Raw genomic sequence first — 23,378 nt, 5'->3', positions numbered from 1 at the left:
AACAAAGTGCTTTGAAGGGACCAAACAAGACATCTCAGTGTTTTCCGTAGTTTAGTCACAAATCACCTGTTTCACGTTTCTTGTAAGGGTTAGTGCCACTAACGTAGGTAACATTCACTGAACAATGGTCAGTGCTAATGCCGACATGATCTTTCCCATTTAAAACAAGTGGAAAATGAAGAATTATAAAAGCTAAGTGATCTAGCAGATGTCTTCTCCAGTAGCAGGAATCAGAATGGGAATCACAAAAATGAACTCACAATTAGACTATTTCTGGATAAACATCACTTGCAGCAGGTTTGGTCCTTCAAGAATGTCCTTGTACAATCGTCAAGACAGAGGTTTGCTAAAATGCAGACATACTCTTAGTGGTCCTATTTCTAGACAAATAGAGTGCCCTTGTTTGGTATCTGCTGAAATGGAAGGCATGTGGTGGTTCTACTGTGGGTAACTAATGATGTATACCCAGTAGGAGATGGAAAAACAGTGCTAGGAGCCCTCAAGTTGCTTACAGTCAAAGAGGATAGGATGGATGCCAACAGGCAGTGCCATTAGAAGTGCTCACTGTGCTCTGAGGGGTGTATGAGGACAAGAGATGCCTTCCACTGGGTGGAAGACAGACTTGAGAGAGAAAAGTCACTTAAACTTGGCCTTTGGGTTAGGCAGAATAATGTTCCCCTGAAGATGTCCATGCTCTTCTCTGCAGTATTTGTGAGAATGTTACCTTACATGGCCAAGGAGGCATTGCACATGTGATTAAGATTCCAGACCTACAGATGGGGAAACCTAATTCCGTGAGTATTAAAAGCCAGGAAGCTTTTAATGGTAGGAGAAGGTATGAAGGTGTGGAATTGCTGGCTTAGAAGATGGAGGACATTTAACATGAGCCAAGCAGTAGGGATAGCTTCTGGAAGAAGGCTGCAAAATGCAAGAAACAGATTTTCTCCTGGGACTTCTAGATTAAAACAGCCCTGCCAACACCCTGGTTTTAGTTCAGTGAGATTCACCAGATTTCTGACCTGAAGAACTGTAAGATGCTAAACTTGTGTTGTTTGAAGCTATTGTCTGTAATTACTTGTTACTACAGGATTTGTTACAACAGCCTTGATAAAGGAAATGAGTTGGGACAAACTCTGAAGCGGAAGTGGGGATTCCAGACAAGAGCAGAGAAGACGGGTTTCAGGGAGCAGAGGATATGAATGCAAGGCCATCTGGAAGAACGTTCTGCAGTGATGGAAATGTTTTATGTCTATGCTATCTGATAGAAGAGCCATTAACCATGTGCATTTATTGGGCACTTGACATGTGGTGAGGGCCACTGAAGGACTGACTTAAACTGTAATTAATTGAAAATTAAATAGCTACACATGGCTAATGGCAAGTGTATTTGACAGCTCAGGCAGGGAGAACATTAAGAGATTAAGATCCAACTTTCTAGGTTCCCTGCCCAACACTTAGAACTTCTGCACAGCAAAAAGCATTTAATCCTCTCAATGACCCGATAAGGTCTGAATTATAGGGTGAGTCCCATTTATCAGAAGAGAGAACTAAGACACAGAGAGTCTGAATAATTCATCCAGTATCCCAGAGTGATAAGTGGTGAAGACAGGATTCTGTTTCCGGGATTCCGGATCCAGTATTTTCAGATCCATGGCGCCTCACTAGCTCCAGACCACAGTGTACCGTGCTACATAGTCACTCTACCATGCCATTACAAGGACTAGACATGTGATGAAGGCAGAGGAGAAACAGACATGAGGTATAGCAAAAGCAGGCAGGGAAGGATTCCCCAGGGGAATGCCATTTACTCTGAATGCTGTAGGCTAAAGAGGCATTTTTCCAGGCAAAAGATGGGAATTGGTGGGTGGAGTTCCACCCATTAGTGTAAAAGCTATGTGATGAGAAAGAACATGGTATAGTCAAGGAAGTGAAAGACAATCAGAACGACTGATGGGTAGAGAAAAAGGAGTTGAGTGTCAAGGGGTCAGTGTGGGGAAGTTGATGGAAATCAAAGAACATAGAGTTTGGAAGAATTCTGAATGTTACTCCAAGGATTTGAATATTATTCTAAGAATTTTAATTGCATACATATTATATATTAAAAGTATATAGGCATATAAGCATATTTTCACCCTTATTTCTGCATGGAAAATGAAGTGGATGAGCCCATTGTGGATTAGGTGAAAGTTATCATTTTAATGATTTAACAATCATCATTTTCACATTCTCTAGTATTCCTCAGAAATAGCTTCATGTAATCCAAGTGCTTTCCTATCCTTTGAGTTCTCATGAGCACAGACTTGGGTAGATGGATGAATGACTACATGAAAAAGGTAGATTTTTATCTTCACTTTGCTGCTGGTGAGTCAGTTCTCAGAGAAAGAAACTGACTTGCCCCAAAGTCAGTTGGCCAGTGGCAGGGCTGAGTCTGGAAGCTGCATTGCCTGCATCTCTCACAGACTCCGTCCAGGAAAGGCACACTCTTTCTCGGGGCTCCAGGTTCTGACCACAGCTCTGCTCAGCCCTCTTCTCCCTGTGGATGGAAGCAAAGGTGGCCCTTACCTTTCGGATTCCATCATGTTTCATTTCAATCACATGGAGGGTGTAGTTGGTCCGGCGACCTTTCTCGTTGAACTGCACATTTCCTGTCAAACCTTCAAACCGCACCTGGAAAACAAAGCCAAGTGGTTTTGAACTCAGCAATGAACTCCATACGCTTCATATTTGTTTTTTTCTTCTGCTGAAGTAAAAATCCAGAACCCAGAATGTTACATGAAATGAGGCGTTGGAGGCGGCTGAATGCTAATTTTTGCTTATTTCTCTGGATTAGCCCACAGACCTCTTTCTCAGTAAACTGAGGCTTATTGTGAAAGTCATTTTTGTCTATTGGTTTAGGCAAACACTAATACTGGTTCTGAATGCATACTAATGTGAAACCTCTGCACAGTCCCTAATCAAAGACCCACCACCACGCCTCCATCATGACCACCACCCCCCTCAGACACAACTGGAGATGAGAAAATTGAAGGCAGCCTGCAAAGGACATGTGTCAGTGTGTTACTACTACCTAGGATTCCAGAAGAGACCCAGCACCAGCATCTGGCCTTATGGTACCTTGGGTTATACTTGAAAATACTTTTGTTAACTCCTTTGTGTGTCTGGTGAATGAAGTCCCAGAAATCAAAAGATCCAGATTTCATCCCAGCTTCTCCCTTAACAGCCAAGTGACTCTAAGTGAGTCACCTCCCTAAGCCCCATTTTCAAAATTCCTGACCTATCTTAAGTGACATAGCCAAAGTGAAAGTGCTTTTAAAATTTTAAACCACCTCAGGAGAAGACCTTATGTTCAGACCAGAAAGTGCAGGATTTTAAAGAGGTCTCCATTAGTTAAAATAAGATTTGTTTTTGAAACCCAAATAGGCTATAAAGTTTTTTTGCTTCATGAATGAGTTCAAACATTCATGGCCTCCTATCTTCAAGTTTGTGTTTAAGGTCATTTGGCTAACATGGGAATCCAAGACTTGTATGTGACAATAAATCTCACCCAAGTCTACCTCAAATTGAGGATGAATCTATCCCAGATGTAAGTGATGACATTTCTAGGGAGTGAGTGTTTAGCCTAGTTTAAGTGTTTAGCCTCTCTCCTACATTGGAATGCCTGGGTTCAATTCCTGGTTCTAGCTCCTGATTTCCACCAATGCAAACCCTGGGATGGTCAAGTAGTTGAATCTTACACTCATGTGGGAGACCTGGATTGCATTCCTGGCTCCTGGCTTCAGCCTTGGTCTAGTCTTCAGCTCCTGACTGTGGTGGGCATGTAAGCTGTGAACCAGTAGATGGAAACTCCCTCTTTCTTTCTTTCAAATAAGTAAAAGCTAAAAAATGACACAAGAAACCACATTCTTGTTTTTTTAAAATAGATATATTTATTTATTTGAAATAATTACAGAATTAATTACAGAAAGGGTGAGTCAGAGAGACCGTCTACTGGTTCACTCCCTAGATGGCTGTAATAGCCAGGACTGGGCCAGGATGAAGCCAGCAGCCAGGAGCTTCATCCAGGTCTCCCATGTAGGTGGCAGGGGCCAAAATACTTGGGCCATGCTCTGCTTCTTTTCCCAAGCCATTAACAGAGTTGGATTGGAAGTGGAGCAGCCAGGACATGAAGTAGTGCTTCTGTGGAGTGCCAGTGTCGCAGGTAGTGGCATAGCCTGCTACTGCACAACACTAGCGCCAAGAAACCACATTCATTAATGTCATCAGATCCCTTGCTTGAGGCCAGTGATGTGAGTCTTTACCTATTACCAATACAGTCCCACCATATGGCCCAGCATCGTCTATTTTTCCCCTTCAAATAGCTTAAAAGGAAGTCTTGCAGAGGTCTACCTTTTTCTGACAGTGACCAGTTCCTCTGTGTTTAGAAGGTATAAGAATTGCTGATTATATATGCATTGGAGAGTGAAAGAGAGGGAGTGTGTGTGTGTGTGTGTGTGTATACCCCTGTACTGAGGCTGAACTTCTCATCACTTTCTGGTTTGAAGTCTCAGTGGGGAGGCCATGACAGGCCCAGAGCACTGAGCAAATTATGCAACAAATCCTTCACTTTCTCAGACAAAATCCAGAGAAATTTCTAGCTCCAGGAAAGAGTAGGCTGTCTTTGCTTTTCAGAGAGAAAGCAAAATACATATCTTGCTAAAAAGAATGAAAGAGGAGAGCAATTCCTGTGCACAACCAGCTTCACCTTCTCACTTTGGTAATCTCTTGCCCACATTTAACTTTCCCATTGGTAGAGGTTCAAGGTAGTGTTGCTAGATTGGTGGGTACCAGTTGTTAAAAAATTTTAAAAAAATCCAGGCTCAGAAAAGTCAAGTAATTAGGCTTGATCCCCTAGATAATGCTTGTCCAAGCCACAGTTAGACCCCTCCTCTTCTCCTAACTCCCTAAGAAGTCAAGTGTGATACCCAAGGATCCTTGCTTGTACCCTCACTGTTGTCTCCTGCTGACTGTCATCAACATCTGCACCTACAACTCTAAAACTGATTTACTTCCTGTTCAAATTCACCGTTTCTTTAAGGTTTGTGCAAATATCCATCTCAGGTTGCTTGGGACAGTACAGCAGAGCACTTGTTCTAGAGTAATAGATCAAAGCTTTTCCTTTTCCTCTCAGGTATCCCAGGTTGGATGACAAGTTCCATGATCGCTACTGAAAGGCTCAGTCCTACTCCTACAGAGGCCTTTCTGACGCCCACATTCTGCTCTGACTGTCCACAGCACCAAGAGCCCACCCAGGCAATTTAGCCTTCAGTCCTGTCCTGCTAGCTATTATTTCTAATAATCTGGTCTTTGCTTCTAAACTGGATATTGAGTCTGAAAGGCAGGGAATGTGTTATCTTCCTACTGCCCCAGACCACAGGTTTTGGCATGCTGGGCCTACCTTCACTTCCACAGGCTTCATTATTGGCTGATGCGTGGCAAAAGTAAAGACTAAGAGGGATGGTCACAACGACAGGTCTTCTAAACCTGGGGTCCTGCAATGAGCTTCAAAGGAACCTATGGTCCCTCCAACTCCTGGTCATACAGAAATATTTAAATATATGTGTGTGCATCTTACTGGGGAAAACAGTTCAAACATTTTTAAATTTAATCATAGCCTAAAAGAGCCTATGACCTCAGAAATGTTAATGACCTAACTTAGGGAGCTGAGTCTTCTCTGCTAGCAGAAGTCGACATATGGGCACCCCAGTGCCGCCTCCTTCCTGGAGTGCTGAGAGCTTCCAAGATATCGGCTCATTAATATTCTGAACAGCTCCCTGGATGGCAGGCAGGGGGCAGGAAGGCAGGCTGATTATCTTCACTCTGCTGCTAGGGAAATTACAAAGGCCTGAGGTGGGTGGGGTGCCATGGCCATGTGCAACTGGGGTCTGGGTCATAGCTCTTGTATCTCCCTTGTAGGACTGGGCCTTGGAGACTTCAGAGCCATTCAGTTTGTGCATACAGGGTTAGGTGTCAACCAAGTAAGGACTGGGGACCCTGTTTCACAGCTAGCTAGTTGTATAATTTTGAGAAGCTTCCTAGTCTCTCTGAAGCTCAGATTCTTCATTTCTAAAGCATATTCAATAAAACTAATGACATCAGGATATTAAGGACTTGATGAGATAATATGGGTACATGTTCAGAGCCTTGTGCATGGTAAGCCCTCAGTACATCATAGCTATTAATACAGATATTTCTAGAGTTTGACTCCCCAGGGAAGCAGCTCACCCAGGAGACTATACTGGGCTCCAGGCATAGCTCACAAACATGCAGCTTCCGACACAGCTGAACTCCAGGTCACCTCCCACTGCGTGACCCAAAGGTCAGGTTCCAGGGCAGCAGAGACCTGAGTGCCAAAGACCTGGTTTCCCAGGACTAGGTGTCATTGGGATTGATCCAGCCCCTGATGGGCACCATTGCTTCTGGGTGGCATGCTATTTCAAGAGGGGGAACGAGGTCTCCTTTAGCAGTAAACTCTTCTGATTCTATAAAATAAAAAATATTTGAAAAAGAATCAGTTGGAACAGCTGATCTGGCTTGTTTGTTCATTTGTTTGGTCTCGATGCTGCATGGCTGGAGAGTGGCTGTGATGATGCATGAAAGGCCCTAAAGCACAGGGCCCACAGGTTAGGCCTGGCCTGGGGCAGAAGAAGGAGTTCTTGGGTTCTGGTCCAGCTTCTGCTGTGAAGCTGCTGTGTGGCCCTGGAGGAATCACTGCCTGCTTCGAATTTGCTGTTTCATTTATAAAATGATGGGAAATGGAGTCAGTGTTCTCAGAGATCTCTTCCAGCAGTGAACTGTTTGGATTCTGTTACTTAGCAAAGATTTGAGGGGGAATCTCTTGGGATGGCCGATCTGTTTGCTCACTGTTTGGTTGTGCTTTTGTGGCCTTTGTTTTTCTCCACAGAGAAAAGGGAGTTTCCTGAGGGTAGGCCTTGTCCCCTCTTGGGGTCCCCAGGCCAGGGCACGCAGCAGGCTGTCAGGGTGCAGCTGATGGAAAGTGCGCACATGCATGTCTTGACACCAAGAAGAAATAAAAGGTTAAGGGCAGAAGCAGGAGGAGGAGTGTACGTTATACCCAGAAGGACACGTGTTAGATCATAGAAGAGAAACTAGACTCTTAAAATTCTTAGAGCCAGCTGAAACTGGAGAGTGTTTGTCCACACTTCCTTCATTTGCATAGATGAAGAAAGCCAGGCTAGTATGGAGGAGAGATGAATGAATGCTTCAAGGTCACCCAAGGAGTCCAGGCCCAGCTGAACTTGGAGTACAGCTCCCCCACCTCCTGGTTCTGATGCTGTGTTGTCTCCAGGCTTCTTCCCTGTCATGTGGCATCAGAACATCCTTGCAAGGACGTCGCTGAGATGGGAAACGGAGGGGACTTGAAAGGGCTGTGGACTGAGGGCAAGTCCCTGGGACTTCCTGAAACCAGCCTCACCTCACATTGCAAATAGATTTATCTGGACTGTGGAGTCTAGAAGAGCATTTTAAATAAGCTGGGGAGGAGGGAATGGGTCACCCCTCGGGCATTCATTCTCGAAGTTGCCTGGTGTCTGCTCTTGCTGCCTAGTGATATGGGGCCAATGTGAAAGGAGACAGGGAGGGCAGACATGGCTGCTAGTGGTCCTCCTTGAGCTCGTTCCTCCCATGGGGAGCAGACTCCTGCCTTGTTTCATTTGCAAGAGCACAACTCCCTGTTTTCCTCCATTGAATCGCATCTCACTGGGCCTGGGGAACAGCTGGTGAAGTTGCTTGCTTGTCTCTCCTGGTCGCAGAAGTTGTTTGAGCTGTGCTCGTGTGGTTGGAGAACACATGGGAATAGTTGTGCAATTTGCTCTGCACTTGTCTCTCATTCAGAAGCACTTCTCTCCTTCCCTGAGAGCCCAAATTCACCTTCTGCTAAATGTAATGTTACAAGAAAGCTGATCTTACCCAAGCAACTCCCTTAGTTGGGGAGAGGTTGCAAGGGACATTGGCAGCACACTGTCTTGCTGTTGTTGGCTCCCCACTGTGCCTGATGCTTTGCCAGTCTTCTATAGTGAGCACTGCCCTCTTCCCCCAGTACTTTTGAAACACAGCCTCTCTATCAGTGGGCATCAGAGACATCACATGGTGCTATCTGCTGGCATTTTCAAAGTCACAGCCTGGGGTTGAGGTATTTCTAGAGACTTCCAGAAACTTCCAGGAGCTCCAAGAGTGATAAAGCAGAGGGAAATTCCCCATAATTTTCTAAACCCGGGATGTTAAATACATACCCACTTGTACCACTGTCTCACCCTGCTTCTGTAGCCGACATATCACTAATTGAATATTTATAATGTTTCCTGTTCTATCTGGCTTCAGCCTCAGAATCCTTTGCATGGCCAATTGATTGGGGTGGGCATGACCATTTTCTGTCCTTGTTCTTTAAGCAAACAAAATTGATGATTACAATGCTGAGAAACAAATAAGTAGGATCAGAAGTACTGAGAAACATTTCCAGGGCCCTTGCTCATAGGAAACCCTCATGAAATGTGCACAGAAAGCAAATGAGTGAAGAAATCTAGAAAATCAGGGCAAGAAGGACTTTCTGCTGTCTCCAGACACTCCCTTCAAGGCCCCTTTCCAAGTACAGATAATCATCACAGTTCCTCTTCATTATCATCCATAGGCAGAAAATACAGCTTTTATGCTACAAGCAACAACTATCCCATATTGTTTTGTTTTCTCAATTTTCACACATGCTTCCATGTATGCCAAGAGACACAAACATGATATCATGGCTGTTCCAGCCTTTAGGCATGCATTCTTTTGCTTTTCCTTAACAGTTCTCTGCCTGGGTTTGATGCTGGAGTCCCCTCCTAGGCTCCCATGACATGGGGAAATCATTGCCAGTCTTACCTGTTGCAGGGCTCTCTGGATGTCAATGCCCTGACCCCAGGGCACAGCTGGGTTAGCCAGACAGTCCCCAGCATTCCCCCGGCGGGATATGTCAATCCTCTGCCTCCGCAGGCTCTGGAAAGCCTCAGCCATCACCTTCACCCCATCATAGGTGAGCGCAGAGGTGTACTGGTGGGAGGAATGGAGACAGGCATCAGAGGTTGCTGACAGGGACTGTATTTGGATGTGCCTCCAGGTGAAGAGAAAGTGTTCAGAGGGCCAAGGGCAAGGTAAAAGGCAGGGGAGATGAATGAGGGGGGAGTGTCTGCCCCTTCAGATGAGGCTGCTCTACCACACTGGCCAATGCCGCCCTCCTGAATTGGGAGTTCATTTTGGCCATTGTGACTTTTGAAACCGAATTGGAAATTACAGATTTTTGTATGTAATCTTTGATACTTAAAATAATCAGTTGTGGAACATGCATAGTTTAAATACACTACATTTGCAGGCCAAACACATGGAGAACCAGTTGGTTTCTCTGTATTGCCATCACCAGCTGGGGGCCAAGATGAACTGTTTTCTCTACCATCCATTGTGATAGTTAAAAAGAAAAGAAACTCAAAGAAGAATAAGCTCTTAAATATTTTCACACACGGATCACTCAACTTATATAGGCTTACATGCAGTACATTTTTCCTCATGTTTAAAAATAATAATTCTTAATTTTTGCCCCTCCTGAACAAATTGGGGGATAATATGTAAATTAGCACAGAACAGGATAATAGTCCAGGAAAATATTTCCTGGCCTTGAATTCCCTGTCTGTCTTCTACCCTAAATTATTTCTCTTATCTCACATGTTGTCTGGCTCTCTGTAAGTTCACAATAGAGAGTGGTAGAATATCTAAGTATATTTCCACTTATTTTTTAAAAATCATATTATATTTGTAAATCAGGTAAGGTATTTACATATTAATGAATTAGCTCCTGTGTGATTTGCTCATTGCTTTAAAGCACATTTGTGATTTTGCTTGCTTACACTCCTATTGAAATCAATCTGCATTCCTGAATAATTAAATGTTTGAAAAACAGTGAGATAAGAAGCATCTCAGTTATATGCCCTGCAATTTACAAAAAAGAAACTGAGTGGCAAGACAAAGTCTTCCAAGGATTCACTGTCCCAGATAACAAAGCTCACCTCAGAATCCTTCTCAACACAGTGTTCCTCATGGCCACTGCCAAGCTATATGATTTGACATCAGAAAGAAAAATTACTTGCTATCTTTACTCTAAACCACTCTGAAATAGCAACCAGAATAGATTTTGGCTGTTGGATTTAGAGCTGCATTTCTGGGAAATGAAAAGCAGATCATCTGCATGCTAATTGAGAAGTGACTCTGAGTAGAGCACTACTGGATATTCCTTACTTAGGTTCCCCTGACTTTAACTGGGTACGTGGTTGCCCAGAATAAGGGCTACCTTATTGCACAACTGGAAGGGGCTCCATCCATGAAGAAATGAGTATCCTCCTGAGCTGGCAACATGGTGAACAGAGACTGTTTCCAGCTTCCCTTGCAGCCAGCTGGGGCTAGTTTCCTACAGTGTGGCCAGTGGCATACTAATGGAAGGTGTATATGTGACTTCCGAAAAGAGTTCTTAAAGGAAGCAATTGTGCTTTTCCTTTTCCTTTTTTTTTTCTCTTCCTGTTGGGTGGATTACTAAGGTAATTGCTGGAAGTCAAGCAGCCATGTTAGATGATAAGGTAGCAACTGAGCATAGCATAACAAGAAGATAAAAGAAGTCTAGGTGTTTGATGATGGTGGAGCCATTATATAAATCGTGCTAACTTCTGAATTTTTGTTTACATGAGAGAAAAATAGAATGTCTATCTTGTTATAAGCATTGTCCTTCTGGGTTGTCTGACCCTTGGACCTACCCTACACCCAATAATCTTCATTGATATTCTTTCTTTTGCTGTTCATTTTAGAAAAAGCTTTTCCTTTCTAAAGGATAACACTGCTTAGAAATCTTGGGCAGCAAAGGGACCAGGATGGCTCTTTACTGCCTGCTGCTCATCCTCGCACCTTGGGTCTCTTCCAGTCCACCCGGGTGTGGTCTCGAGCATCGCTGTTCTTCCACTGCTGCATAATCTTGGCTGGGATGGTATCTGTGTAGTTCACCAACTGGAAACCTGTCACGTTTGCTCCACTCTCCTTGAATTTGTTTAAGTCGATGTCCATGAAGCCCTGTGGAGGGAGGTGGGGGAGAAGTCAGAGCATACTGCTGGAAAAATCTGTTAAACCATGTTACAGAATCACAGGACTTTCCATCTTACTTCACAGGGTGGAGTGGACTTAACAAAGGACTGTTGTGTTTCCCTTCCTTCTGAACTTGGTGATCGCTTAGTTTGCACAGAAAGTTAGCATAGTGGTTAAGAGTACTTGCTCAGGAGCCAGCATGTCTGGATTGAAGAGAGTTGGCATACATTCTTGTCTGAGTAATAGAGGTCAGAAGGTTGGGTGTAATGTATCAAGTGACTAGCAATTGAGTAATCAGCAAATGGTGGCCAGCATTGTTATTACGCCACACACATGGGGAATAAGATGGAAGCCTATAAGAAATGCACCATCCACATTTTAGACTTTTTTTTGATAGAAGAGGAATTTGAAGTATATCAGATAGAGGCAAGCTCCTGAGAGTTCCCCCAGACCCCAGCAAGTCTGGGGAAGAGGCTGGATTCTGATCTGTTTTTATCACTTGCCCTCTTCCCTTTCCGTTATAATAGATGGCATCTTCTCTACCACATGAGGCCCAATACCAACGACCACAAAGGATTTTTTTTTAATTCAAAATGAAGTTTCCTTCCCATTTGGTAAATTCATTCAAACCCAGGAGGCCTTTGACTTAATGGGAAACCATGTATAATATATTCAACAATGTACATATTTTCATGTGTATGGCTTCATTTCACTCTGTTTCTTTATCAGGTAGAAATTATTTGTCAATTTTACAGATAAAGAAGTTGAGTCAGAGTTGGAGAATCAACTTGTCCAAAGGCATTCTGTGAGTTAGTGGTAGAGGGGACCAGAGTTAAGACCTTCTGTTGAGCAATTTTCTCACTTGCTCACTCATTCATCATTCAGCAACTATTTCTGACCACCTGTAGTGTGCTCTTCTGATAGTGAATAAAGGAAGTTACTCCCTGATGGGGATTATGCCCTAGTGAGGAAGATAAACATAAATGAGTGAACATGTAACATAGCATCAAATAGAATAGTAGAGTGTACTCTGTGGTAGCAGTGAGTCCTGTGAAGAAAGCTAAGTAGGGTAAGAGAATGGGGAGGGGGAAATGCAGTGCTTTGGAAGCAGTGATCAGGATGAGCCCTCCTGAGAAGGCAGTGCTGGCACGGGGCTGGAGGTGAAGTGAAGCCATGGGAGGAAGCTGTGCAGGTATCTAGGGAACAGCATTCTGAGCAAAGGCGCAGAGGTAGTAGGACGTTGATAAGTTCTGGAAACATAAGGAGACTGACGTGACTGAAAGGGAGGAAGTGTGGGAAATGTTGGAGCAGCAGCCCAAGGCTGGATCACACAGAGCCTTGTGTTAAGTTGGTTTTCTTTACAGGAATAACTAGGTACCCCCTGCAGGAACTGAAACAGAGATCCCAAAGACACTGTCTTTGCAGCTCCATGGCTTGGAGGAAATTGCCAAATCTCAATGAGAAAAATGCAAGAATGAGCAGAGGAAGCATTATGGGATGGGGAAAATCTTAACTGGCAGCCAAGAGACCTAAGTGAGTGCTGGTTCCAGCTTTGCCTTAGGATCCTAGGGCACTGTCCATGTCTCATAATTTTTCATGCACTTTTGCTCTGAAGGAATGGACTTCATGATTCAAAGACACCTACTTAATACATTCCCTCCACACCCGTGCCTATGAAGTTCTGAGTCCTAAAGTTTTACTTTTACAAACAAAGCTTAGTCCACTCAGCCTCAGTCCATGATATTCTGTCTGCTGGGAATGCAATTTACCTAGTGAGATCCTTTCCATCTTTTGGCTCACAGCTAAAATGCTGTCCCTTCACAAAGGTCTCTCCTGACCTCCTTGCCAAAGAACAAATTCTTGCTTTGTAAGCACCTTGTTCATTTCTCTTCCACTTGATATACTAAGGGCAAACACTTACTACCCTACTTACATGTAGACTAAGTCAAGTATATTGGGCAGTACATACTCCCAGAAGCATATATTAACTATTGGCAGATGGAAACTTAGAAATAAATGCCCCACAATCCTCTTCTTGGGTTGCCTAATCCTTTGGAGTGTTCTGCACTGATGATGAGAGATCCTCAACCCCAAGCAGCCTGCAGTGCAAGTGCCTTGATTGTGCACCTTAATGGCTCATTTCCTTCCCTACCTCAGTTCCTTCCTTTCTGGTGTTTCTAGTATTGGCAACCAAATGGCCAAATCATACTTCAATTCTTAGAATCTGCTTCTGAGAGAATCTAGTTGAGTCCCCCAAAAGTACCCAATCCAGGCAGTTGTATCTAGGTGCCCTATTAGAGTCTCTCCAGAGTTTCCATTAGAGGTGATCTTGTACACTCATTTGTGCTCTCCCCTCCCACTGAAATGTCAGGTCCTGATTTGTTCACCAAAGTGTCCTAAAAGCTAGCACCGAGAACAAGGCCTAGCACAGTATAGATGCTCAACACATATGTTTTGAGTGAATGAATAAAAGCCAAAGACTCTCCTCAAGCAAAAGTGCCAGTTAGCTAGAGGAAATATGACCAGCAGGCAGCAAATGCCGGTGGATGATTCTAATTGTTTGAAAAGGGAAATTCAGGTTGGAAATATCTTTTGAGATTAAATTGTCTCATAACCACAGTTTACAGAGTTTCCCAGAGGTAATTGATTTATACAAGCTGTTCGTAAAGGTGTTAGGTTCTGCTACCCAATATACATTCTAAGATGTTATACTATCTAAAAAGCTCAGCCACCACCCCACCAGTGGTTAAAAGCTTGTACACAGTTGGGAGATTTCCCATCATTTTAAAAAAGAACATCTTGTTCATAAAATAACTATTGAGAGAATGAAAATGGAAATTATCTCCTGCAGTCAGATTCTGTGATTTGAAAATCTATAACAAGCTCCTGGGCATTTTGTGCTGCCTGCCTCCATGTCAATTGTAACAGAGGCCAAAGGGAATGGAAGAGTTTGTCAGACACAAATGCTGCTCAACTCAATAACCAGGATGTCTAACTACAAGGTTAGTAGAGCCATACAACCAAACTGATGGACCCTCTATCTGAATTCCCCTGGCAACCCTGTAAAGGAACAAAGAGTGATGAAAAAACAAGCTCTTGTTTGTGATGTTGCCTAACAGAATCAAAATTTGGAAATAACTTGGGGTCAGTTTATATTCATCTAGTATCTGACATTTTCCCTTCTATGTAGATTTCATACTGTGAATAAAAATCTTGAATCTCTGCAATATCCTTGATCACTAAGAAATGAGTCTCAATTACTAGACTTGATTTCTACATAATGTGAGAAAATGAGCTTTGTCAATGTAGAAAGGTGCTCTTGACTAAGAAGAGGATAGAACAATGTTAACTCTTTGCTTACCAGTTAACTGGATAATTCTATTTACTCAGTTCCCTTGAGCACTCTCATTAAACACATTTTAATTAAATCATTTTTCTAATTTTCTTTGCCATTTTATTAATAAAAGACCTTGGGGGTAATACTTGGTAATTAGTGCATTTTTTTGTATCCTCTTTATTTGTGCTATTAATTACATAATATGGTATAAGGATGCTACAATGTTAATTATATTCTATTAAAGACTTTATGAAGTTCGATGATCACTATTCTTTTTAAGTCATTTTTCTTAATTTTTTTTAGAATTACTTTATTTTATTTTATTTTATTTTATTTATTTGAAAGAGTTACAGAGAGAGAGAGAGGTCTTCCATTCCACTGGTTCACTACCTAAATGACCGCAATGGCCAGAGCTGAGTTTATCTGAAGCAAAGAGCCAGGAGCTTCTTTCAGGTCTCCCACATGAGTGCAGGGGCCCCAAGAGTTGGGCCATAGCAGAGAGCTGGATCGGAAGAGGAGCAGCCAGGACTTGAACCTGCGCCCATATAAGATGCTGGCACAAAAGGTTGGGGCTTTAACTCACTGTGCTACAGCACTGGCCCCATTTTTCCTACCTATAATATGTCCTCAAATGCTGTCTATTGTTCTATACGCTGAGACTATGGAATAAAAGTGAAACTCATCTATGGGGTACTGTTTTTCAAGGTTTTCAGTGTTTTTCATGTTATTCAGCATGGTAACTCAGGTCTCCTAAACTCAGACACCTTCTACTGTCTCCACAGCACTGGAAACAGAGGCTGCTCTTAGCAGACTGACTGTGTTTCTCATTCTAAATGCAACTTTGTGATGCGTGAACTCCCAGGATCACTAGGTCCTTGTGTTCTTGATGGTTTCTTTTGCCTCTCTGTGGCATTTGGCTCTCCCATGTGTGACCAGTGAATGCATGATGTGAGAAGGATGACCTACCATTTTCCTTTATGTGCAAATGAACTGGCTGAGGCAGTACAAGCTCGCACAGGATGGCGGTCCTTACATGGAACACACTGGAGAGCTTTTGTCATTCAGTAGGCTTGGATAGCAAACTGGATACTTGTATTTTACCAAAGCTCCCATGTTGGTGAATCAAAAAAATCAAAATTCAGTCTATTAAAATAATAAAGGTAATCATCAGAAGAATCCCAAATAACAGCACAACTAATAGGCATTGGTGCAAGGATATGAGAATAATGAGATATTTCATCACCTTTCTTATGAGGAGTTACAAATGGGATTAACTTGATAAAGCAAGGAAAAGAAACATGTAGAAGTATGGAGGAAGCCATCAGAATGATCAAACAAAAAGAAGTTTTACAATATTGTCTTCTAAGAAGTATGAGGCTGGGAACAGCAGGCATTTGCTTTTAATTTTGCACCCTTCTATAATACTTTTTAATACTATTAAGAGATAGAAATAGATCTTCATGTAGTTCTGATATACATCTTTGGTTGAGAATTATCATTAGTTGCTGGAAAGTAGAGGGGGAAGAAGCAGTGGCAGGACAGGGAAAAGAGAGCTCAGTGCATTTGTTATGGCTTGTGAAGTGAATTCTGCTCAATCTGTTATCTCCTGGCCTAACACTGAGGAACCCAGGTGCTGTTATGTTCTATACCGAAACACAGCTTCAGAAACATTGATCACAATGATAACAAAAATGGCTAACATGCCATTTAACATGCATTATATATAACTTTATTCAATGAATCCTTTAAAATTATAGAGTAATTCTTGTTGAAAAATAGTCAATTAAGAGTCGTTCCTGGACTTGCTTTAAACATTTCCCCAATTCTTATCTTGAGCAGATATTCTGTTAAATGGTTTGCATTCATAAGTCTATTTAATAAACAATCTTGAGATTACAGTGCTATTAATTATATAATATTATATAAGGATGCTACATTGCTAATTATATTCTATTAAAGACTTTATGAAGTTTGTGGGGAGCAGCCCGGACTGGACTGAGTTACTGGAATTAAGACTTATTCTATGCATCTGCTCTCCCACAATATGGCGCTGGGAGAGAAGTAAACAGCTTCCGCACAGCTGCCTCCAGTTCAGCTAATAAACTGTAGGACTTGCTCCTGATTGGAGGAGAGCAGCGTACTCGGCGTGTGGGCAGCCGAGTTAGGATTGGCGGAGGAGGACTATAAAGGAGGAGAGAGACGGCATGCACCAGGAACATCTAAGGGGAACATCTAAGGGGAACACCTGTGCAGCCCCCGAGAAAGCCGGCCGGCGGTGTGCCGCTCCCCTGCGGAAGTGGGGAATGTGGCCAGGGGGAACTGCCCTTCCACGGAGGTGGAAGGGACAGCAGCCAACCCGGGAAGAACCAGCAGCAAACCCGGGGAGGGCCGAGCAGACAAAAGAACAGCGCAGGGTCCTGTGTCGTTCCTCCACGAAGACGGGGAGCGACAAAGTTTGATAATCACTGTTCTCTTTGAATTAATATCTTATTTGCATAATATCTATCCTAGTTTTCTGCTGAGAAGCAGTGGTTCAGAGATCTTTGGAAACTTCCCTGAGGAAGTGGTCCAACCATTAAGTGTTACACTGTGTGGCCAGTGGAGGGACATAGGAGTTTAAATTTAGGTGCATCCGCTTTGTCTCAAAGAGCGACAGAAGTCTCAGACTATGGCTGACACAGTTATGACCCTAGACTAAGGGTCTTGCCCTACCAGAGCAGGGCCCTTTTAAGAACAGCTTTTGGTCTTGAAGCAACTTTTGTCGGAGAGTGTTAGGTTTCTCTCCTTGATGCCAGTTTCCTAAGACTGTTTACATGTTTCCCATGCCTCTGATTTATCTGAAGCATGTTAGTGCCCACCTGTCCTACATCTATACTGGGAATCCAAAAACTTTTTCTGCAAAGGGCCAGATTGTAAATATTTTGGGCTTTGGGGCCATATGGTTCCTGTCATAATTACTCAATTCTGCCATTGTAGCAGGAAAGCAACCACAGATAATAGTAAATGAGTGAACAGGGTGGTCCCAATAAAATTTATTTGGGGACACTGAAATTTAATGTCTAACATTTTTCACATGTGGTAAAACAAAGTTCTTTTGATGTTTTCCAGTGATTTAAAAGTGTAACAATCATTCTTGGCTCATAAACCGTACAAAATTGAGTTCTGATAGATTTGACCCATGGGCCTCTGCTGATTCCTGATATATGCAAAACCAAAGATTTTGGAGATCTGGAGCTGATTTTTAGCTTACCAGTTAAGACACCCACATTCTACATCAGAGTGTCCAGGTTCAATTCCTGGTTCTGTCTCCTGACTTCACTTTCCCCACCAATGCAGACCCTGGGAGGCAGCAGCAATGGCTCAAGTAATTGGATTCCTATCACCTACATGGGAGACCTGGATTAAGTTCCTGGTTTCTGTGCCATCTGTGGCCTGGCCTCACCTGTTGTGGGCATTTGTCGAGTGAACCAGAGGATGAGAGCTCTTTCTGTCCATCTGTTTCTCTACTGTCTTTCTGTCTCTCAAATATTTTGGGAGTTGTGGAGCAGCATATTAAAATGCCACTTGCGACACCCACATTTCATATTGGAGTACCTGGTTTGAGTCCCAGCTACTCTGCTTCAGACCCAACTTCTTGCTAATGTGCCTCAAAAGGCAGCAGGTGATGGCTAAAGTAATTGAAGCCCTGACAACCATGTGGGAAACCAGGATGGAGTTCTGCCTCCTGGCTTCAGCCTGCTTCTCCCCTGGCTGTGACAAGCATTTGAGGAGTGAAGCCGTGGATAGAAGATTCGCTCTCTCTTTCTTGCTCTCTTTTTTGCTCTCCCTCTCACTCTTACTCTCTCTTTCTCCTTTCTCTGTCACTCTGCTTTTCAACTAAATAAATAAATAAAAAAAACTATTTTGGAGATATGCTTTCCCCATTCCCTATACAGATAGGAAATGCAATTCCAGAAAGGGCAGTAGTGGCCTAAGGCTTTATGACTGGCTGGAGGACTAGCTGGAATTAGAATTTGTGCCTCCTCTGTACTTTTTCACTGTAGGAAGCAACACAAATCTGAATAGCCCTTTGAGTAGAATGATTATGACTGAAAGTGCTCAATTAAGTAAACTCATTAATATACTCACTCTGTCATACATCAGTTATAATTTTCAAAGAATTAGAATAAAAAGTCATTTTAAATAATTATATCATAAAGAGATGGTTAGTACTGTAACTGCATCAACCATGCTTTCATCTTGCTGTGAAGATTTGGAGACTGCTTTTAGGATCCTGCAGAGGCTTTAGGCCATCATTATTAATTATCATTAACAGACCAATAAGTTATATGTTCTTACTGGCTATTTAACCTCTCCAAGGGTTGACTCTCTGGTCTTCAAAATGCAGGCAGAATAGCACCTACATCATAGAATTGGTGTAAAGTTTAAGAGAGTTAGTACAATTAAACACTTAGAATTGTGTCTGGCACATAAGTGTTTAAGGCATTTTAGCTATTACTGTTATTACACTCAGTATCGGGTCAAACAAGGCTGGTTATTGTTAAAACTACTTCAAAACCAGAGGCTGGGTAAGGCAAGAAGCCCAAGAGCGCATGAGTTTAGGTAAGAGCTACAATAGCTTTTGAAAGGTGAAAGTTGGAGCTGTGTTTCCTTTTCTCTGGGATTCTTTCAAGTGGCCGCCTCCAAGCCAGCCAACCCTCATCATACTGCCTATACTAACAGCACCGCTATCAGAAGGAAGAAGGAGCATCCAGCGCTGTTCAGGGATAGGCTAATGAAGAATGCTTTTTAAACAAGTCCTGACCCACTGGAAAGAGCACTCCATTCACTCCGTGCCCTTGAGCTCTAGAAGAGGTAAGATTGGAACAAATCAAAGAAGTTATACTTCAGATTCTGAATGGGACAAATTGAGGATGTCAAGTTTCCCCCAGTTGTCAGATAACATTTTAGATGACAGCTCCATAGAGAGGGCAGTTACAGTGAAGTGTAGTTTGAAAAGTCTTCGTGCATTGGAAATGCTTGAAAAAAGTGGGAATGATCAAGCTAAAAAATAATAGAAGAGGCTAAGTGAAGGATGTATTTGAATCAGAGAATCGTTGCCATGGCAAAGAGGGGAATGATTTGTTTTCTGAAGCTCTGAAAGACAGACCAGAAATGACAAATGGTCAAATGTCATAGGAGGCAGATTTTGGCTAAAACAATCAGGTAATGACCACAGTGGCTGACATCTATTCAACCAGTCTATGTAGTATGAACCTTACTAAGTACTTTATTTGTATTATCTTATTTAATCCTCATAATAATCCTATGAAGCAGATATTATTAATATTATTCACATTTGCAAATTAAAAAGGTGAAGTTGGAGTTAATAAAATTAGTTTCTGTCCAACATAGCATAGCTAGTGATGGACAGATGCCATAGTCCTAGCAAGTATCACAGCTGTAGGTGGCAGGAATCCAATTTCTAACCATTGTACATCCTACCTCCTAGCCACTAATCCAGTCAATATGATTCATTTATCTGCTGTCCTTCCATGAAGCATTATAATAGCCTGCATGCATCCTTTTATCCTTTTTAAAAAAATTCGTTTAAAATATACAAATTTCATGGATTTCATATATATAGATTTAGGAACATAGTGATTCTTCCTACCATACCCTCCCTTCTGCCTATGTTCCCACCCTTCTTCCCCTTCTCTCTCCTTTTCCAACTCTTAATTTTTACAAAGATCTATTTTCAGTTCCCTTTATCCTCATAATATCAACTCTACAGTAAGTAATGAGTTTAACAAATAGAATGAGGAAGAAAAAAAACTACTATTTCTCCGCACTAGAGATAAAGGCTGTAAACACTCATCAAATCTCAAAATGTCAATTTCACTCCTATACATTACATTTTAAATACTCTGTTAGTTACCACAACTCAGGGAAAACATATGGTATTTGTCTTTTTGGGACTGGCTAATTTCACTATATATAGTGATTTCCAGTTGTATCCATTTTGTTGCAAAAGACAGGATTTATTTATTTATTTATTTATTTTATTTATTTTGACAGGCAGAGTGGACAGTGAGAGAGAGAGACAGAGAGAAAGGTCTTCCTTTGCTGTTGGTTCACCCTCCAATGGCCGCCGCGGCCGGCGCGCTGCGGCCGGCGCACCGCGCTGATCGGATGGCAGGAGCCAGGAGCCAGGAGCCAGGTGCTTTTCCTGGTCTCCCATGGGGTGCAGGGCCCAAGCACCTGGGCCATCCTCCACTGCACTCCCTGGCCACAGCAGAGAGCTGGCCTGGAAGAGGGGCAACCGGGACAGAATCCGGCGCCCCAACCGGGACTAGAACCCGGTGTGCCGGTGCCGCTAGGCGGAGGATTAGCCTAGTGAGCCGCGGCGCCGGCCCGATTTATTTATTTTTTTACCATTGAATAGTAGTCCATAATATGTATGTGTGTGTATATATATATATATGCCATAATTTCTTTATTCAGTCATCAGTTGATGGACATCTGGGTTGACTGCATATTTTAGCTATTGTGAATTGAGCTGCAATGAACATGGAGATACAGATAACTCTTTCATATGCTGATTTCATTTCCCTTGGGTAAATTCCCAGGAGTGGGATTGCTGAGTCATTTGGTAGATCAATTTTCAGATTTCTGAAGTATCTCCATACTGTCTTCCACAATGGCTGCACCGGTTTGCATTCTCACCAACAGTGGATTGGAGTACCTTTTTCCGCACCAGCATTTATTGTTTGTTGATTTCTGTATGAGAGCCATTCTAAGAGGGGTCAGGTGAAACCTCACTATGGTCTGCATGCATCTTTACGTAAAGAAGGAATGATCAGGTTTCTCTGACATTAGGATGTTTGTCCTCAGTTCTTTACTGTGTGTTGGTAGTTGGAAAGTGAACCACATGCACTTTATTTCTCTATGTCTTAGGTCTCTCCTAGATTTCTCTTTGAGACTACAGTAGTCTGACTTATTTGCTCCATGAGATTGGAAACTCCTAGAGGGCAGAAGCCTTGGCCCCGACAATGTCCACATATAATACCTGGAGCAGGGTGTATGTTTAACAGGCCTGGAGGAATGAAGAAACAGAAAATCTTTGCTCATTTTTTTCATGATTTTCTTAGAAGCTTTAATCCTGTCATCTCTTGGCCTCAGCTTTTGTGTCTTGATCCAAAGAGGTATTTTTATTGACTTTTTGTTTCGTATACTGTGAACCAGAAGAAGCCAGGAAAAGTTTCAGCCTCGATGAAGGGCGGGATGGGAGAGGGAGAGGGGAGGGCCACGGGAGGAAGGGAGGTTGGGGGGCGGAAGCCACAACAATACAAAAGTTGCACTTTGTAAATTCACATTTATTAAATAAAAAAAACTATATAAAAAAAGGAAAGAGTTTCAGTAATAAGCACTTAAGTTCTATCCTGTCTTTGAACTTGGAGAGCTGTTTGCCATTAGGTGATTGTCTCAACCTCTACATGCATTAGTTTATTGATTTGCAAAACAGGGGCAGTGGCTGGATCAATGACCTTTCAGGTTATATTCTTGTGTTTCAGGCATTTTAGAGGTTATCAGGGGAGGGCAAAAGAATGAGCTTCTCTATTCCTACTCTCTCTTGTCCTCCAAAGCAGCTCTGCCTTTTATCTGTTTTACATATGCAAGTTCTCTCTGAGGAATCCATTGAAAATAAAGCTTCTAACTAAAAAGTTTAGAAACTTCTGAGCCAGTTGATTTTTTTCTTAAGGGCTCTTCCAGCTTTGATCTGCAATTCTGTGATCACACAGGTGTGTGTGTGTGCTTGTGAATATGGATATATGTGAATCTGTGGAACACTCCTGGGCCGAAGACTTAATTGTCCTTAAATCATCATGTCTCTGAATAAAGTTTTCACATTTTCCTTTGTTATCTACTTTAAACAACCAAATCATTAAAGTATCCTCAGCTTATATGATTCCTGATGATACACAGGCTTATTTGATTACCATCAAGGCAATAAGACATCGTAACTGTGCTTAACTCAGATAGTAGACCATCCATATAGGAAAAAAGGCATTAATGTTGACTTGTCTAAATGGGTTTGAAGCCATGGAAGTGGGCTCCTACAACTTGGGTATTTGCAAACAGAATAGACATTCCTCCTCTACAGGTAGCCATTATTGACAGCATTGCAAAAGCATGTCATTGCAGAATAGACTGGGATTGTGTGTTTGTAAAAGTTTAAAAAGAAGAGGAAGAGAGGGAGAATTAAGGGGAAAGAGAGAGGGAGAGATGGCATTATGGTTATTTTCTTGAAATTGTACCTGTGGAATGCATGGAATCTGTTCTCTTTATGATGATAAAAATAAAAAAAATTGTTTTCCAAATTCCTAACAGGGATCACTTTTCAGTTAAAATTTAAACACCTAAGAATAATTGTGTGTTAATTACAGAGTTCAACCAATGGTACTAGAACAAAAAAAAAATACTAAAATGGATAAAGTATTACATTGTACATCAACCGTCAGGACAAGAGCTGATCAAGTCACTGTTTCTCACAGTGTCCATTTCACTTCAACAAGTTTCCCCTTTGGTGCTCAGTTAGTTGTCGCCAATCAGGGAGAACATATGATATTTGTCCCTTTGGGACTGGCTTAATTCACTCAGCATGATGTTTTCCAAATTCCTCCATCTTGTTGCAAATGACTGGGTTTCGTTGTTTTTGACTGCTGTATAGTATTCTATAGAGTACATGTCCCATAAATTTATGTTTCTGTGTGGGAGCAAACTGTTGAAATCTTTACTTAATGTATGCTAAACTGATCTTCTGTATATAAAGAGAATCGAAAATGAATCTTGACATGAATGGAAGGGGAGAGGGAGTGGATAAGGGGAGGGTTGCGGGTTGGAGGGACGTTAT

General features: G+C 42.3%; 1 protein-coding gene across 2 annotated transcripts in view; it reads right to left on the bottom strand.

The window, feature by feature from the left end:
- GRIA1 (glutamate ionotropic receptor AMPA type subunit 1) overlaps positions 1-23,378 on the bottom strand; it is a 331,029-nt gene that overhangs the window by 119,821 nt on the left and 187,830 nt on the right. For both annotated transcript variants that reach the window (XM_002710324.6, XM_002710325.6), the window contains exons 6-8: positions 10,975-11,136; positions 8,914-9,081; positions 2,563-2,667 (exon numbers count right to left, since the gene is read on the bottom strand). In XM_002710324.6, the coding sequence (XP_002710370.1) occupies positions 2,563-2,667; positions 8,914-9,081; positions 10,975-11,136 (435 nt within the window). The remainder of the gene's footprint in view (positions 1-2,562; positions 2,668-8,913; positions 9,082-10,974; positions 11,137-23,378) is intronic.

Source organism: Oryctolagus cuniculus, chromosome 6 (assembly GCF_051225735.1).
Source record: "Oryctolagus cuniculus isolate XC-2025 breed Fujian yellow rabbit chromosome 6, ASM5122573v1, whole genome shotgun sequence".
Lineage (NCBI taxonomy): Eukaryota > Metazoa > Chordata > Mammalia > Lagomorpha > Leporidae > Oryctolagus > Oryctolagus cuniculus.
Note: the sequence above shows the minus strand (reverse complement) of the source record. Positions and strands in the feature narration are given on the sequence as shown.